The sequence below is a fragment of the Danio rerio genome, chromosome 20 (genome assembly GCF_049306965.1).
Source record: "Danio rerio strain Tuebingen ecotype United States chromosome 20, GRCz12tu, whole genome shotgun sequence".
NCBI lineage: Eukaryota > Metazoa > Chordata > Actinopteri > Cypriniformes > Danionidae > Danio > Danio rerio.
In genome coordinates, this window is record NC_133195.1 from 51,330,145 (window position 1) to 51,348,525 (window position 18,381).

An 18,381-nucleotide genomic window follows, 5' to 3' on the forward strand; every position below is an offset into this window, starting at 1 on the left:
TAAATAATAGCAACTTTAGAACTGGAAAATCTGACTTTAAAATTCTAAAGTCGAGTTATAATAACAGGAAACTTTTTTAACTCAGAATTCTGACATTGTAACTCAGAATTGCAACTTTATAACTTGTAATTGTGACTGAATTCTGACTTTGTAAGTTATAAAGTCAGAATTTTTATATATAAATTCGCAATTTCGAGTTATAGAGTGAGAACTCTGACTTCTAAGGTCGGAATTTCAACTTTAACTCATAATTCTGACATTATAACTTTGAATTCTGAATTCATATATAAGAATTCTGACTTTATAACTCAGAATTCTGACTTTAAGTTTGTAAGTCAGAACTCGTATATAAATTCACAATTTCGAGTTATAGAGTCAGAACTCTGACTTACAAGGTCGGCATTGCAATTTGTGACTCAGAATTCCAACTTTATAACTTACAAAGTCGCAATTCCGAGTTAAAATCAATTTTTTGACTGAAACTCATTATACAGAATTGCAAATTTATAACTCTGACTTATATGGTCGAAATTGCAACTTTGTAACTGAATTGACATTGGAACTCAGAATTCTGAGTTGTGACTTTGTAAGTTATAAAGTTGGAATTTTGAGTTATAAAGGTCAGAATTGCAACTTTGTGACTCTGAATTGACATTGCAACTCAGAATTTTTACTTAACTCAGAATTCTGAGTTATATTATGTTACAAAGTCGCAAGAATTCAAAGTCAGAATTCTGTGTTACAAAGTTGCAATTCCGACTTAACTCGTAATTCCGACCTCATAAGTCGGAATTGCTACTTTGTAACACAGAATTCTGAAATTGTAAGACAAAATTGCGACTTTGTTACTCTGAATTCTAACTTTATAACTTACAAAGTCAGAATTCTTACATATAAAGTCGCAATTCCGAGTTATAAAATCAGAACTCTGACTTATAAGGTCAGAATTAATAGTTATTAAGTTGGAATTGCAACTTTGTAACACGGAATTCTGACATTGTAACAGAATTTTGACTTAACTCAGAATTGTGACTTTGAATTTACATTGCAACTCAGAATTCTGAGTTACAGAGTTACAAAGTTGCAATTCCGACCTTATAAGTCAGAGTTGTGACTTTAAGTTATAAAGTTGGAATTCCGAGTTCTAAAGTCACAACTCAGAATTTTGACTTAACTCAGAATTCTGAGCTATATTATAAGTCTGAGTTACAATGTCAGAATTCCGTGTTACAAAGTTGCAATTCCGACTTAACTAGTAATTGCGACCTTATAAGTCAGAGTTCTGATTTTATAACTCAGAATTATAAATTTGTAACTTAAAAGATAACTCAGAATTCCAAGTGATAAAGTTAGAATTCTGAGTTATAAAGTCGGAATTGCGACATTCATTTATTCATTCATTTTCTTTTCGGCTTAGTCTCTTTATTTATCAGGGGTCGTCACAGCGGAATGAACCGACTGGGAATTGCGACTTTGTAACTCAAAATTTTGAAACTCTAACTTGGAATTTTGGCGTGAGTGAGTGAGTGAGTGAGTGTGAGTGTGTGTGTTTGTGAGATTCTGACTTTATAAATCAGAATTGCAAAATGTTCCTGGGAAACTGTTTGGGTATGTAATTCATCCAAAACAGCTGTTCATCAGATAGGCAAGTCAAGCTGTGAGTTCATTTTCTTTTTCTGTTTTCAGATCGAAAGATAATGTCAAATCTGGCATTCAAGCCTGTAATTTCATTAAAAATGTAATAAAACCAAAAAAAATGTTCTCAAGTCAAGGGAAAAAAAGGGTATTTAATTAATCCAAAACTGCATTTTGGTTTCATAAACAAATATTTTCATCAGATACATTTTCATGTTTCAGTACAAAAGAAATTGATATTTTTCTAAATTGAGGTGAAACTGGATGTCAGAATTTGTTAAAGAAAATGTTTAATTATTGAGCCCTATAATAATAATAATAATAAGTTATGCAGATGTGTTTTTATTGCACATTTACATAAGAGAAATCAGCCAATCAGGCTCCAGATGATCAGCTCTGCTGGAGGACTGCAGCTTCATCACACTCTGAAGAGAACACACACACACACACACACACACACACACACACACACATCAATAAATCCATTATTTAGCGCTTTATTTTTAGATAGTGGAGAACACAAAGGCAGTACACTGAAAATATATTTAGTTTTAACATTTGCATACTGAACTAAACAGAAGACGGCGTTTGAAGTTGATCAAGAAATGACTCAAAGTTGTCCTGAGACTGAGAACACATCAGACACATTTTTACTTTATGGATTTTGATGAACGACTTTGATCCACCTCAAGAGTCGTCTATTTCTGGGCCAGAGATATTTCTGATCTCTTTGTAGCTTCCATTCAGGATGGAAAATTCTCTTAAGTGTGTTGTATGTGTAACACGTTCACATTTTATAAATGTTTCGACTGTGTGTGTGTATGTGTGTATATATATATACATATATAAATATATATATATATATATATATATATATATATATATATATATATATATATATATATATATATATTCATGTATTAGTTTAGGGCAAAATGATTAGCCCCATTATTTGCTTTCGATAACTAATTACTTTTGTCTTTGCTTTGATGACGGCACACAATATCTTACAAATTACTAGTATTGAGCTTAAAGTGCTTTTAAAGGCTAAACTTGGTTAATTAGGGTAATTAGGCAAGTCTTTGGACAACAGTGATTTGTTCTGTAACTAATGCAAAAAAATATTGTATATATATATATATATATATATATATATATATATATATATATATATATATACACACACACACACACAGTTGAAGTCATAATTATTAGCCCCCCCTGTTTATTTATTTCCCCAATCACTGTATTACGGAGAGAAGACTTTTTTTTTTTTTTTTTTTTTTTTCCAACACATTCCAACAAAAATCTAAAGGGCAGCAAATAATTCTGACTTCAAGTGTGTGTTTTATATATATATATATATATATATATATATATATATATATATATATATATATATATACACACACACACATATAGTTGAATATATAATATATATATATATCAAAAATATTTATCTCAACATTTTTATATAAATATAAAAAAGTTTTCTAGTATATATATATAATTATTATTATTAATCCAACCTAACTAAAACAAGACTTTCTACAGAAAAAATTGTAATAAATACAATGTAAAAAGGACTTAATAAGTAAAAAATAAAATAAATATTGCACAGAACATCTGTTGACAAATTAAAAAAGCAAATATATATTAGATAATATATATACTTCTGATTATATTGTGTCTGGTTATAGTTTGTATTTTGCGTTAAAACAGTTGCAATTACTTTTTTGGATTTTCTATTCAATAGCAGGAAAGACAATTGTGAGATGTCTACACTGAAGCAAATGATGTCTGCAAAATGGTTGCAAACAATTCACATGTGTTGAGTTTAAACAAACAAATTAAATTTAGTAATGTTCAACCTGACTTGACTGTTTAAATTCAGCCCTAATGAATTGTTTACAAGCACTCGAAATATTTTAGTAAATCCAAGGAATCATCTTTGAATAATTTTTCAGTGTATCGTTAAGAGAATAAAAAATAGAATTGTATTAATGCTGTTTCTAAAAATATATAGTCAAACATTTAGCCCACCAATATTTCTTCCTGCTATTTAAGACATTTTACAGTGATGCCACAGAAGATCCATTTATGTCTAATAGAACTGCTTAAAGTATTTTCTGAAGCTTCTACATGAAAGTGCAGAGAACAGTAAAGAAGCTTTATTTTGGAGTGTAAGCGTAGGCATTTTACCTGGATGTAGTTGTTGTGGGTCCGTGGCGTGTCTGAGTGAAGAGAGTGTGTGTTCAGGGGTCTGATGAGACTGAGACTCTAGAAAACTCAAGACGAAGCGGTCAGCATCCGTCACTACAAACCGATGACCGAACACTGGAGAGAAGAGGAACAAAACATCACACTGTTAAAAAACCTGTTAATTAACAGCTTCCGTAATCCATGATTTAAAGGTTTTTCTTTGTTTATTTACGGTAATTAATGGTATTACGGGATGTTGATCTCTGCTCTGTTGACTTTTGATGATAAAACTGCATTTTATCAGTGACATTTAATAAAGTTTTAGTGGTTTGATACAATACATTATATTGTATAAGAGAGAATATATAGAGAATTAAGTCTATAAAATAACAAAAATACACAATATATCACATCTAGCTTTTAAAAATGTCAATAAAAGACACTTTTTCAAACTTTTCAACATCATAAGTTGTTGGAGGACAGATCAAGGTCACATAGTGTAAATAAAAAGCACAAATAATGAATAGTATGGAAGACAAAATAGGGAAAACTGTTAATTTACGGATCCTTTTTACAGAGCAACTAACACTATTTCAGTTTAGATGTTTGATTTGCAGATGAAGAGTAATTAATAGCAAAATCGCGTTGTAGTGTTTCAAAAGATTAAAGTGTTTTTTGTTTGTTTTATTCTTGTCATAACTGATGAATTGGCAGACAGAAAATGTCAAATTAGATTCTAAAAAAGAGAGACGTTTTGGTTGGACTTTTTTATTTAAACCCGACTTATGTAAGGCTCTTACTTTTTTTTTACATTATTATTATTATTAGTAAAAATAGCATAATCTAAAAAAGAAAGATGTCAACTTAGATGTTTGTAAAATTTTATATACACGAGTTCAGAATTATTATGTATGAACATAAGCATCTGTAAAAGCATTCAGATCATAGATGTGATCAAACTCTGACGTCTGGTGCATGTATTTGTGGCTGGTGTGGAAATTAATGGCTCACTGCAGGAGAAAAAAAAATAAGAAAACACTTTAAAATATGTTTTTATTTAATCTAAACACAAATAATTTTTTTCAGGGACATTTTCTTTATTATTAAGCTTTAAAAACTTTTTGAAGAGCCAAAAGACCCCTAAAATCTCTACATTTCTCGTGAAAAAATACTATAGTAACTTATAGCAAATATTATAGTGTTTTTAAACCATACTACAGTATTATACTGCATACAAAATGTTTATAGAACACTTTGTTCATGAATGACACAGCATACTGTAGTACAGACAATATTGATAAACTCTAATAAATACTATAGTAAACTTTAGGATTTACTACAGTAAACTGTGTATTGTAGTATTCCCTAATGTACCTTTAGTTGTAGAAAACTACAGCATTGGGTCATTTAGTTACAATAACTACTATAATTGTTGTTACCATAGCATTTATAAAATGACCACAACAGATTTATTCAAGTAAGCTAGAAAGTCAAAGAGCTTAGAATGACCAAGAGGCAACGTTCCATTGCAACAGCAGCGCCCAGCAACAGCAGCGGATTCCGCCATTTCGGAGTGAAAGCTGTCAGCTGTCCATTGGATAGTATTGCTTTCGCGATGGCAAGCAGCTAGGGATGGCTGACGTAAAACTGACGTTTCGACAGAGTGTCGAGATCCCGAAGCGCAAGTGTTTCGAAACACTGCACTGAAGCATGATTCGAAACACCCAGGTCACGTGACTATAGTGTTTTGAAACACCTGGTCACGTGACTAAAGCGATTCAAAGCATTGATCATTTCATAAGCGTTTCGAGACCTGGAGAATATGCATTTGACTGACATGGTCAAACTCAAGTTTCTGTTTCGTATGGCCTAGTGGACCGTGTGTGAGCACTTTGATACTGTTTCATATTAATTTTGGGTTCGAATCCCGACTAGTACAAATACTCCATAATCATGATTTTATGTATTTTAATCATGTTTCTGTTTTATGGTGTAGCCTAGATAAGATACGCCGTCAATTTAGCATCATTTTTGTAACACTGTAAAACAATAATTATTATTTTTGCAGTACTGTGATGGGTTTAGGTTTTGGATAGACGTTAATAAAATACAATGGGAAATTTAATCAATAATATGAATAATTATTGTTAACTTCTGACCACAACTGTGTCTGATTTAGCAACAACCATGTTTTATGACTAAAACAATACAAATTTATTTACAAAGTGTTTATTCGGATGTCAGAGCAATGTTGAAACAAAACGATACAAGAACAAAGCATTACCAACTGATATTAAAGCATTCCAAAATAATTGTAACAGCCTAGATTCGAACCCAGTATCCCTGCACGGTCACGAACTCTAACCGCTCGACTAAACCACTTGTAGGTTCAAGGCTACAAAGTGGAGTTTCATATCTCAATTTGCTCAAGTGTTCTGTGCTGAAGCTGTTTTAGTGCAATACAAATGAAATGACCACTAGGTGTCACCGTAGAGTGGGGTTTCGAAATGTTTCGAAGCTTCGACACATTTGCTTCGACTGTTTCAGTGTTTCACGAAGCCTCGCTTTGCCCAACACTACAAGCAGCTGCTTTGTTTTTTATTTCTTTAAAAAGCGCATTAAAGCTGAGATACAACCTGAAAGACGACAAAACAACACTTACTTTCACAATCATCAGCACTTTGAATAGTTTATTTAACAGACTTATAATATGCTGTTATTCTATTGGAGTTTTCATTCCAAAATGGCCGCCGCGCCATCTAGTGGCTGTTTCCAAAATCGCACTACAGTGTCGCCTCTTGGTGCTTCTATGCTCTTTGGTATCGTATAGTTCAAAGACACTATAGTATTTACTATAATTGACTATGTTTTTTATAAGGTGTGCCTTAAGATTCAGTGTTTTTGTCAGCAGTGTCTGTCAGGCCTTAATCACAGAAGTGTGTGTTAAACATCAGGATCTGTGAGGTGTGTGTGATAGTCATTACCCTCCACTGTGGCTCCGACACACAGGTCTGCAGGCTGGTAGTATTCAGGCTTTTCCGCTGTGCTTCCAGGTTTGGGAATGCGAGTTTTCTCCAGGAATTTCCCCCCAATGATGCCGGAGTTACGTGTGGATTTCTCAAAGATGCTGATCATGTCATCGGCGAGGTGGAAAGACAGAATGAAGCGCCGGCCCTCGTCCAGGCGATTCTGGGAATCCTGTGGAGAATGAGGAAATGTTAATTTAAGGAATCAAGCATTATCAAAAACATTTTAATTGACATTTTCCGTTTGTAAGTGTCATTAGAGGGGGAAAGCCCCGCCTACTAGTGATGATCTCTCCCTCATTAGCATTAAACATTAGTCTTGTTTTTGAATCTGCCACTATGCTGACACACAGGCATTTGTAGCTCCGCCCTCTTTTGAAAAGTTTAAATTTAAAGCAACAGTCACCATAACAACGCAATTAGGATCAAATCCTAAAAGGGTCAGTTATAAAGAGTAATAAAGCATTATTTGTGAGGTATTTTGAGCTGAAACTTCACATACACACTCTAGGGGCATCAGAGACGTATTTAACATCTTGTTAAAAGCGGCATAATAGATCACCTTTAAATACTTTCCAGTGGCTTAGATATTAATTTTGGAAATGTAAATAATCTAGGTTGTTTTAGAATATTCATTTTAACATAATAATTCTATTTTCGAATACTATGTAGGACAGATAGTATGTGCATCGGGATGCAGAAAGAGAGAGAGAGGTTAAAGAAAGCTTCATTCTCACCAGGCGTGCAGCGTAACGCAGGACTTTATGGTCGTTCTCCAGCAGTTTGATCACATTTTTCTTGGGCGGTTGAGGTATCAGAGACAGGCAGTTCTGCAGAGAGTCCTCCAGAGAACCAAAACCATTATACGGAGGAATCACCTGAATCAATAAACACCATAAGCAGCACACCGATGAACAACAGATGGAGAGATCAACCACACACAGCATTTACCCCACACAAACAGCTCAAGTGGAAAAATAGATAAAATAGGCTTTTTTCAACAATCGATCAGTTAAAGAAGGCAAAACATAAACATTTTTTAAGACAATTGCAACATTTATTAGTCACGCCATAAAAGAAGATTCCAGTAGTTAATAGTAGGCAATGGCATAACAGAAAGTGTCTGTTATGTGAATAAAAGTAAACGCGTGATGCTTCAGTTTCACCACTAGGTGTCAGTACAGTCAAAGACGATTGTGCTGAAAAACAAAACGTTCTGTGGAAAGATGCAGATCGTGGAGTTCTAGAGAAAAAAAAAACTGTGTTGGGTGTAATTACTTACAAAGCAGTTATAAAGGAGTTACTTTAATTACATTACTTTTCTGCAGAAAAAAATAAAGTGAGGAGTTACTTTTCATGTTCAGGTCATTCATTTACAGTTACTTATAATGCCCTTCTTTAACCCTTTAAGGGTCACTCCTTAAAAAAAATATTTTTCTTGCATTAAATAATATACTGACACAACTCTGATAAATAGTAATAAGCAATTCAAATAATAATGATAACCTATGGATAAAAGGTCGACCAGGTGGTTAGGATGCCTGTTAAAGGGTTAAATACTGTACATAAATTCAACCATTCTGGATCAATTAAGAGAAGCAGAGTAATTCAGTTATTAAACATGTTTGAGAAACTATGATGAGTCAGAAGTTTATGTCATTATATGGAATGCATGAAATAACATGTTATTACTTTGAAATATTTAGTTTTGATTCATATAATGTTTATTATTTTTAAAGAGTTACTTTTTCAATCAAGCTAAAATGTCCTGTTTGGCTCCAATTAAAGTCATTGTTGAGTTTAATTTCTGTTGTCTATGCGGCGTTGAGATTCATACGCAGTGCATTTATGCGTCAAAATTAAGCTCTGTTGAGTCAAGTCATTTAATATCTTATTGAGTAACTGTGTTACTTTTCAGACAGTAAGTCCAAATTTAACCCTCTACTGCACACTTTATGGTAGATCTACAAAAAACAATTTGACTGTTTTTCTTTTTCTTAGAATGGCTTAACTTAAAGTGCTGTAAAAAAATGGAAAATTTCTTTTTTTAAGGTACTTTATAATATGTTGCATATGGCAACAACGTCCAACTGTGCATCTAACCTAGAAATTTCTAATTTAGAACTTTCCTTTTAATTAATAATGTTGTTGTTGGAAATGATTTAATTGGGGTTGCAGCATTATAAGCTTTAACACAGAACCTATAAACGACACCTTATACACACTTTCCAACAACTGATATTCCAAAAGCTTTTGTTTATTCCATTCCTTTTTTGCTGAATATTATTAAAAACAAACTTAATACTGTATTGTCATGTACAAAACATACAGTAAATATAAATATTTTCTCCTGTAAATATTATAAAAAATAAATAACAAGTCTAGTATATCCAGATGCATCAGAATACTGTATCTACTAGCTAACAATATTTATATATTATACTATATACTATACTGCACCTGTCTCATCTGCATCTGAGCTAACTTACTTCAACTGTATCCATCACTGCTCTTATCAAATGCCTAATCTGCATCATTCTCATGGCCACTAAAACCCGTCTCATCCTCACTTTCATCTGCAGGAAGAGTCAGTTCTGTCCTTTACTTGTTTCACTTGCCATAGAACATAATACACTGTTCCCTGTGTTCATATCTATTCAAAAGCAGTATTGCCATTAAAACTAGATTTTGTGCATATTGCAAATGTCATTAACATACAACTAATCAACATTATATTACTAGCTTTCATGTTGTTATTGTTACTTAAACATTCACAGCTGACCTTGCTAGCTAGCTAACCAATTGCAATACTTCACATTCCACTACTGCACAGTGTTGCCATTTGGCAACATACACATTTGATCAATTTACAAAAATTAATTTGATTAAAAAACATTTGAGTTGTGAATATATCATCATAACTTACTGGAGGTGATGTCTCAGATTTTTTGTGGATCTGACATAATTTGATCCTTGGTTTTTATTGATGTTTTCAATTGCATTCAGCAACTGCTCACAATAAACACCAGACTGTCAGAAATCGCACCAAAGAAAAACACTGCATGTCATGTGACTTAATTATAGCACATCATTGGCTAAGCTAAGGTCTTCTCTTTCCAAAAAAAAAATAAAAAATCAATGTTGGTCTTAGAGAAACAGTGGCAGGGAAATTAACCTAAATATCATGTTGCCATATGGCAACACCATGCGTCAGAGGGTTAAATACAATTTAATTTATGTAATTAGGAATTAATGACTTTTTTAAGTAAGATACCCAACACTGAGAAAAAAAGTATGTTTACTTCATAGTCATAACCAGTTGTATTGTAAGAACATTTTAACATCGCATGCTGCACTCTATTGTGCAGAGATCTGTCATTAATATACAGTTGAAGTCAGAACTATTAGTGAAATTAGAATTATTATTAAAAATTAGATTTTTTTTATTTTTTCAAATATTTCCCAAATGATGTTTAACAGAGAAAGGAAATTTTCACAGTGTGTCTGATAATATTTTTTCTTCTGGAGAAAGTTTTATTTGTTTTATTTTGGCTAGAACAAAAGCAGTTTTTAATTTTTCAAAAGATATTTTAGGGACAAAATTATTAGCCTCTTTTAAGCTATATATTTTTCCAATAGTCTACAGAACAAACCATCGTTATACAATAACTTGCCTATTTACCCTAACCTGCCTAGTTAACCTAATTAACCTAGTTAAGCCTTTGAATGTGACTTCAAACTGTATAGAAGTGTCTTGAAAAACATGTAGTCAAATATTATTAACTGTCATCATGACAAAGATATAATAAATCAGTTATTAGAAATAAGTTTTTAAAACTATCATGCTTAAAAATGTGTTGAAATAATCTTCTTTCCATTAAACAGAAATTGGGGAAAAAGTTAAACAGGGGGACGAATTCAGGAGGGCTAATAATTCTGACTTCAACTGTATATATATATATATATATATATATATATATATATATATATATATATATATATATATATATATATATATATATGCCTTCTAAATTATTGAGAGAACCAATCAAATTCAAGTAAAGCGATGCTGCTCACACGGTACGATTTCAGCCACAAATTGTTCGTCTGAGAAAAAATTAGTAGAAAAAAAAGTGTATTTCTGGCAGATTCAGAAGAATTTAAGCTACAATTGTTTTGGATTATTTAAAGTCACACAGTGTGAGCCGGGCTTAAGTTTACACAGTACAAGGGAAGATTTAAAGGGACAGTTCACCTATTAAATGAATATCCTGTCATCGTTTACTAATCTTCCACTTGTTCCAAAATCTAAGTTGAACACAAAGGGAGGTAAATTATTAACACTGAGGTCAGTAAATTATGGGGTATTTTTCATTTTTGGGTGAACTGTTCCTTTAATTGAGAAGAGCTGTGACATATCTGACCCTCTTGATGTCCTGCTGTGTTCTGGTGTCCACAGTGAAGGGTTTGATGGGGATGTCGGGATGATGGTGTTGATAGTATTTGTGTGTGAAGTCATCACAGTCGTACAGCAGGAATCGTCTCCCCATCAGGTTAACCTCCTCGCCGACCCTGAAGTCTTGAGGACAGAAATACTCCTTCACGTCATGAGGAGAAACTTCCAGAACGCAGCTGGGGAACGGCTCTGAGTGCAGAAAGGCATACAGTTATATATAACGTTAATATATTGATGTGAACTAGACCAAAGTCTTCAAAGGTTTCAAAATGTATATTAATTAATAATATTGTAAAAACTGCTTATAAGACAAGGTAATTGCAACTTTTGCTTGACCTAGATTCCAACATATAAAGAAATTTCAAATAAAATATCTAATACAATTTTAGATATGTATTTTGTTTTCTTGCGTGTCATGACCATTAACCATCGTCTGGGATCGTGAATATTTAAAGCTTTTGTTAAATTTAGGTATTTAAAATCTGCAGTGTTACTTTGTGTTTTTTTTTCAGTGAAACAAAAATGTGAGTGCTGTTCTAAAAATGTAGAATAGTAAGTGGTTCATTCGGCTGTGGCAACCTCTGATATACACGTGACAAAGCTGAAGGAAAAGAAATAAATGAGTAATATCTTTTAAAAAACCTTCGAACTGCAGCAGGTGCGTTTAAGGTAATCCTGTGTGTGTGTGTGTGTGTGTTTGTCTCACCGCAGGTTGGTTTGATGTGTTTGGGGATCTTCTGTCGGCGGAGCAGCACTGGAAATGGGTCCCGGCCGCTGTTTGCCTCGTGATGTTCACAGATCTCCACGGAGTCGTCAACCAGATAATAATGTAGAGTTACAGGCCGTTTCTCCCCATAGAGAGAGTCTGAGTCGTCCCAGAGCGCAAAGAAGCGCAGCACCTGGAGAATACATGTAAGTGAGCACACACAGCAGTATGTACAGCTTATTGTTGAGCAGAACTACAGCAAACTGGCGAGTATTACATATTCATTCATTCATTCACTCACTCGCTCATTCATTCATTCATTTATTAATTCATTCATTCACTCACTTATTATTTCATTCATTTAATCACTCATTCATTCATTCTTTCACTCATTAATTAATTCATTCATTTACTCACTCATTTATTAATTAATTCATTCACTCATTATTTAATTCATTCATTCATTCATTCTTTTTCTTTCTTTCTTTCTTTCTTTCTTTCTTTCTTTCTTTCACTTGTTAGTTCATTCATTCATTCATTCATTCTTTCTTTCTTTCAATTGTTAGTTCATTCATTCTTTCTTTCTTTCTTTCTTTTACTTGTTAATTCATTCATTCATTCATTCATTCACTCACTGATTCATTCATTCATTCTTTCTTTCTTTCTTTCTTTCTTATCACTTGTTCATTAATTCATTTATTCATTCATTCACTCACTCACTCACTCATTCAGTCATTCATTCATTCACTCATTAATTAATTAATTCATTTACTCATTAATTAGTTTCATAATTCATTAATTCAATATTTAACTAATTATTTAATTGATTAATTAATTCATTTATTGTTCCTGACTAAACTATTTTTGTCCAATGTTTATAGTCATTGGCGACCCTTGCTAACTGGATAAATTAGTGTAGGCTTTTATATCAAATATATTATATTTATATCAATGTTTTGTTAAATGTTAATTATTTCATTATTTATAAAACTTTTTGTGTTGTTTTGAATATATTCTCTATTTTTAAGTTGAAGTTATTTTGTGTTTTTTATTCATTTATTTTCTTTTCGGCTTATTCCCTTTATTAATCTGGGGCTGCCGCAGAACCACCAATTTATTCAGCATATATTTACACAGCGGATGCCCTTTCAGCCGCAACACATCACTGGGAAACATCCACACACACTCATTCACACACACATACACTACCAACAACTTAAGTTACCCAATTCACCTATAACACGTTTTTGGACTTGTGGGGGAAACCGGAGCACCCAGAACAATCACCTCACAGCAAGAAGGTCACTGGTTCGAGCCCCGGCTGGGTCAGTTGGCGTCTCTGTGTGGAGTTTGCATGTTCTTCCTGTGGTCGCGTGGGTTTCCTCCGGGTGCTCCGGTTTCCCCCACAGTCCAAACACATGCGGTACAGGCTAATTGGGTAAGCTAAATTGAATGAGTGTGTGTGGATGTTTCACAAAGATAGGTTGTGGCTGGAAGGGCGTCCGCTGCGGAAAAACATGCTGAATAAGTTGGTGGTTCATTCCGCTGTGGCGACTCCAGATCAATAAAGGGACTAAGCCGAAAAGAAAATGAATGAACCACTGAATGACTATGAAATAAATAATATAATATAATTTAAAATAATATAATATCAAATAATATAATATAACACTTCTGAGCATTAAAAAAAGCTTTTGTTTTTATTTATTAGTAAATATTAAGTCTTGTCAATAAAATGTGTTGCAGTTAGTCTACTAACAGGAGGAAATTATAAAACATAAAATTGAGCTGAAAGCATGAGAAATAAACCAATAAAAACAACAGCAAATATACAAATATACTTTACAAACCAGTTTTTTTAAGCGTTTACCTGTCGATCCAGAGCAAGGAATCGCTCCAGCTGATGGTTGTGGTCATAGGGTGTGATGTGGGTTTGTTGGTTGTGAGCACGGCGGGCAGTGTACGGGTCACTGGGAATGGACTCAAATTCATTCAGTACAATTCCCTGACTCTCCATGAAGTCCTACACACACAAACATACATATTTGTTTTTGTGAATTGTGGAGATATTGTATTGGTTTCCATTGTATTTATACTGTACAAAATGTATACACACAATCTTGTACAGCTATCTTTATGGGGACTTCCCATAGACATAATGATGTTTATACTATAAAGACTGTACTGTATATTTGATTCCTTTACCCCAATCCTACCCCCAAACCCGACCATTACAGGAAACAATCTGCATTTTTACATTTTAAAAATACTTAATTCTGTCTAATTTATGAGCTTTTTTTGTCATGGGGACCAAACAAAATTGACTGGTATTTGCTCCCCACAACATGAGAAACACAAGGTAGACACACACACACACACACACACACACACACACACACACACACACACACACACACACACACACACACACACACACACACATATTTATTCAGACCAAACTCATCAGACATATCACACCAGCAGACTCGTTGTCTTTGTACCTGTGTGAAGGGGTCGCAGTGTGTGATCCTGTAAACCTCTCCAAACAAGTTGATGTCCATCCCCACGTTCAGGTCCTTCCAGTGGTACAGATCTCCACGTGGGTTTTTGCTCAGTCTCTGCCGCTTGATCAGTTTTCCCTGAGGGATTCCAGAGTTTTCCACCGGCGGCTCGGTCACACAGATGCTGTCATCCTCCAGGTGATAGTAAAACACCACTGGACGAATGCGGAAGTGCTCATCCCAAGAGTGAAGCACTTCCTGACGGAAATAACCATAGAAACGCAACACCTGCAGAGGTCAGAGGGGAAAGGTGAGATGGAGAGATGGACAGACGGACAGACAGAAGTATAGACAAGACTAGATAAAACAATAGATGGATGGATGGAGAAAACTACAGAAAGAACGATCGATAGATAGATAGATAGATAGATAGATAGATAGATAGATAGATAGATGGATGGATGGATGGATGGATGGATGGATGGATGGATGGATGGATGGATGGATGGATGGATGGATGGATGGATGGATGGATGGATGGATGGATGGATGGATGGATGGATGGATGGATGGATGGATAGAGAAAACTGCAGAAAGAACGATAGATCGATAGATAGATAGATAGATAGATAGATAGATAGATAGATAGATAGATAGATAGATAGATAGATAGATGGATGGATGGATGGATGGATGGATGGATGGATGGATGGATGGATGGATGGATGGATGGATGGATGGATGGATGGATGGATGGATGGATGGAGAAAACTACAGAAAGAACGATAGATAGAACGATAGATAGAACGATAGATAGAACAATAGATAGATAGATAGATAGATAGATAGATAGATAGATAGATAGATAGATAGATAGATAGATAGATAGATAGATAGATAGATAGATAGATAGATAGATAGATAGATAGATAGATGGATGGATGGATGGATGGATGGATGGATGGATGGATGGATGGATGGATGGATGGATAGAGAAAACTGCAGAAAGAACTATAGATAGATAGATAGATAGATAGATAGATAGATAGATAGATAGATAGATAGATAGATAGATAGATAGATAGATAGATAGATAGATAGATAGATAGATAGATAGATAGATAGATAGATAGATAGATAGATAGATAGATAGATCTTCACCTTCTTGTCATAAGCAGCGTGTGCCGGTATGAACTCTAGTGGCAGGTGTGATCTATCGGTACCGTAGGTCAGGTTAGGGATGTCGGTGATCAGCTGGTTCCTCTCGCTGTGACTGATGTTCACCGACAGCAGCGGGTCTTGACCGATACCCACCACGGGCCGCCGGGGCTGAGCGTACCCGTTCTTAAAATCAAGAGTCTGAGCTCGGTGGAAAGCAGATTTCTGGAGGACAGAAGAATGGAACAACATGATTTATGCACATCATAGGGATATGAAGAGACACTTCACCCAAAACTGAAAACTCTGTCATCATTTACTCACCCTTTATATTCAATTCAAATCTGTATGAGTTTCTTTCTTCTCTTGAACAGAAAATTAATGTTGTAGAAAGCTAAAAAGCAGTAACCATTGATTTCTATAATATCTGTTTTTCCTACTATGAAAGTCAATGGTTACAGGTTTTTAACATGCTTTAAAATATCTTCTTTAGTGTTAAACAGAAGAAATAAACATACGTTAAAAGTTTGGAACCCTTTGAGTGCGAGTAAATGTTATTTTGGGTGTACTATCCCTTTAAGAACGTTTATGAAGATACAATAATGCAGAAACAAAACGGCTGCATGGTCAGGTTCACTTTTGTAAAAAGCCATAAAATGCTTGTCCCCTACACCCCAACTCGCTCTTTACAGTCTGCTGACTCTGGGCTTCTTGCTGTCCCTCGATACCGCCTCTCTTCAATGGGGGGCAGATTATTTAGTGTTATTGCACCCAAACTCTGGAACTCTACCACACTCAGTCTGCTCTGCTAATAATATCTCTGAATTCAAATCCTTACTTAAGACTCACTTATTTTCTGAATGCTTCGCATCTGATCCACCACTACTATGCTCATATGTCTCTTAGGTCTTGTTTGTGTTATTCAAGTTTGTTATATTTGACCTCATGTATGTTTGTTTATCTTTTTGTTGCATTCCTTGTAAAGTGTCCTTGAGCTCTGGAAAGGCGCTATATAAATAAAAATTATTATTATTATTATTATTATTCATTTTAAAGCTAATGCCTTGACTTCCACAGTATTCCCTGCTGAAATATCCGGCTTAAACCAGCCTAAGCTGGTTGGCTGATTTTAGCTGGTTGACCAGCCTGGTTTTAGAGGGGTTGTGGCCATTTCTAGGCTGGTTTCTAGCCATTTCCAGCCTGGTCTTAGCTGGTCAGGCTGGAAAATGACCAGCTAAATCCAGCTAAACCAGCTTGACCAGCCTGGTTTAAGCTGGACATAGCTGGTTTTGGCTGGACCCCCAGCTTGGCTAGGCTGGTCAAGCTGGTTTCAGCTGGTCATCTCCCAGCCTGAACAGCTAAGACCAGGCTGGAAATGGCTGGAAACCAGCCTGGAAATGGCCAAAACCCCTCTAAAACCAGGCTGGTCGACCAGCTAAAACCAGCCAACCAGCCTAGGCTGGTTAAAGCTGAATTTTTCAGCAGGGTTTGTTTGTCCTACTATGAAAGTCAACCGTTACAGGTTTTCAGCATGCTTCAAAATATCTTCTTTACTGTTTAAGAAGAGAAGAAAGAAACATACATTAAAGGTTTGCAACCACTCGAGTAAGAGTAATTTTCATTTTGGCTAACCTAAGAACGCCTATAAAAATATAATTCTACAGAATAAATAATTGGGCCTAGTTAGCAGATAATACGGGCTTACACGGTTTAAAACTCTTACCGTTAAATCGCGAAATGTGTTTCCTGGCAGGAAAGGAAGTCCGTGTCCTGTATTAATAGACATTATGACTAATTTCTCTCTATAAATGTTTATTAAAATAAAGTGAATATGCTTTTCTCTCACGGGACTGCAGTGCTTCCCTGAGGAGGGTTATTTACAAAGGTCTCCATGGAGATCACAAACACTTGCGGTTGTGGTGATAATGTAAACAAGTCCCTCACCCACAACGTATTCACCAGCAGGTGGCGCTAAATCTTTCATTTACTATGAAAACAAACCCTCTTCCGCCTGTACATGAGCGGTGATCCTGCTTTAGGTGCGAGTAAACAACCCACGTGTGTACAATAAGCTAACGTATATATACTTTAAACGTATATAGATTTACTACATCTGTCCTACTACAGGCGCAAAAATAAGTAAATAAAACTTACTGCTCATGTGCCACTTTATTATTATTTTTTTTTAATTACACTAAATACATGTATAAATAAATGTAAATAAATAAATAATGTGGTAAAAAAATGCAGTTGGACATTTTTATTTTATTTTGCAAACTGCTAGTTTCATGACCACATTTATTTAGTTATACATCTATTTTTCCTGCCCAAAATAATTTTTTAATCAAAATTTGCTGGCTACAATGTATGAAAGCATTTATTTTATGTTATGGGCCATTTTTATAATAATAAAAATAATAATAATAATAATAAAAGATTAAATGTTGCATTAAATATTGTTAAGCGAACATCTACTTCTGCTACATTTCTGACCCTATTTTGATAAAATTATTAAATCATTTACAATGACCACTATATATTTTTATATTTTTAAAAAAAAACTTTTGCCAACTGCTAATTTTTGACCTTATAAACATAATTTATTTATTTATAGATTTATTTAAACTGACCAAATTTTACTTATTTATTTTATTTATTTATTTTTTACATTTTTACAAGCATCTTTTAATTTTATGT

The 18,381-nt window shown here is 34.2% G+C and overlaps 1 protein-coding gene across 3 annotated transcripts; it reads right to left on the reverse strand.

The window, feature by feature from the left end:
* Nucleotides 1–1,767: 1,767 nt before the first annotated feature.
* efhc1 (EF-hand domain (C-terminal) containing 1) lies at nt 1,768–17,575 on the reverse strand. Of its 3 annotated transcripts, none has more exons than XM_073932236.1 (10): nt 16,523–17,575; nt 15,688–16,351; nt 14,527–14,814; nt 13,896–14,048; nt 12,026–12,218; nt 11,288–11,508; nt 7,601–7,741; nt 6,822–7,035; nt 3,838–3,972; nt 1,768–2,060 (listed from the first exon to the last, which is right to left on the reverse strand). In XM_073932236.1, the coding sequence occupies exons 2-10, from the start codon at nt 15,934–15,936 to the stop codon at nt 2,026–2,028; spliced, it is 1,629 nt and encodes a 542-aa protein (XP_073788337.1). In that variant the 5' UTR covers nt 15,937–16,351; nt 16,523–17,575; the 3' UTR covers nt 1,768–2,025.
* Between the last annotated feature and the right edge of the window lie 806 nt (nt 17,576–18,381).

Excerpts from the sequence above, each read along its gene's own strand:
- efhc1 (XM_073932236.1), bottom strand. The coding sequence starts at position 15,936 with ATGTTGTTCCATTCTTCTGTCCTCCAGAAATCTGCTTTCCACCGAGCT. Across the intron at positions 14,049-14,526 it reads ACTGCGACCCCTTCACACAG|GACTTCATGGAGAGTCAGGG; the intron begins GTACAAAGACAA and ends TTGTGTGTGTAG. Across the intron at positions 3,973-6,821 it reads TGTCGGAGCCACAGTGGAGG|TGTTCGGTCATCGGTTTGTA; the intron begins GTAATGACTATC and ends TCTTCTCTCCAG.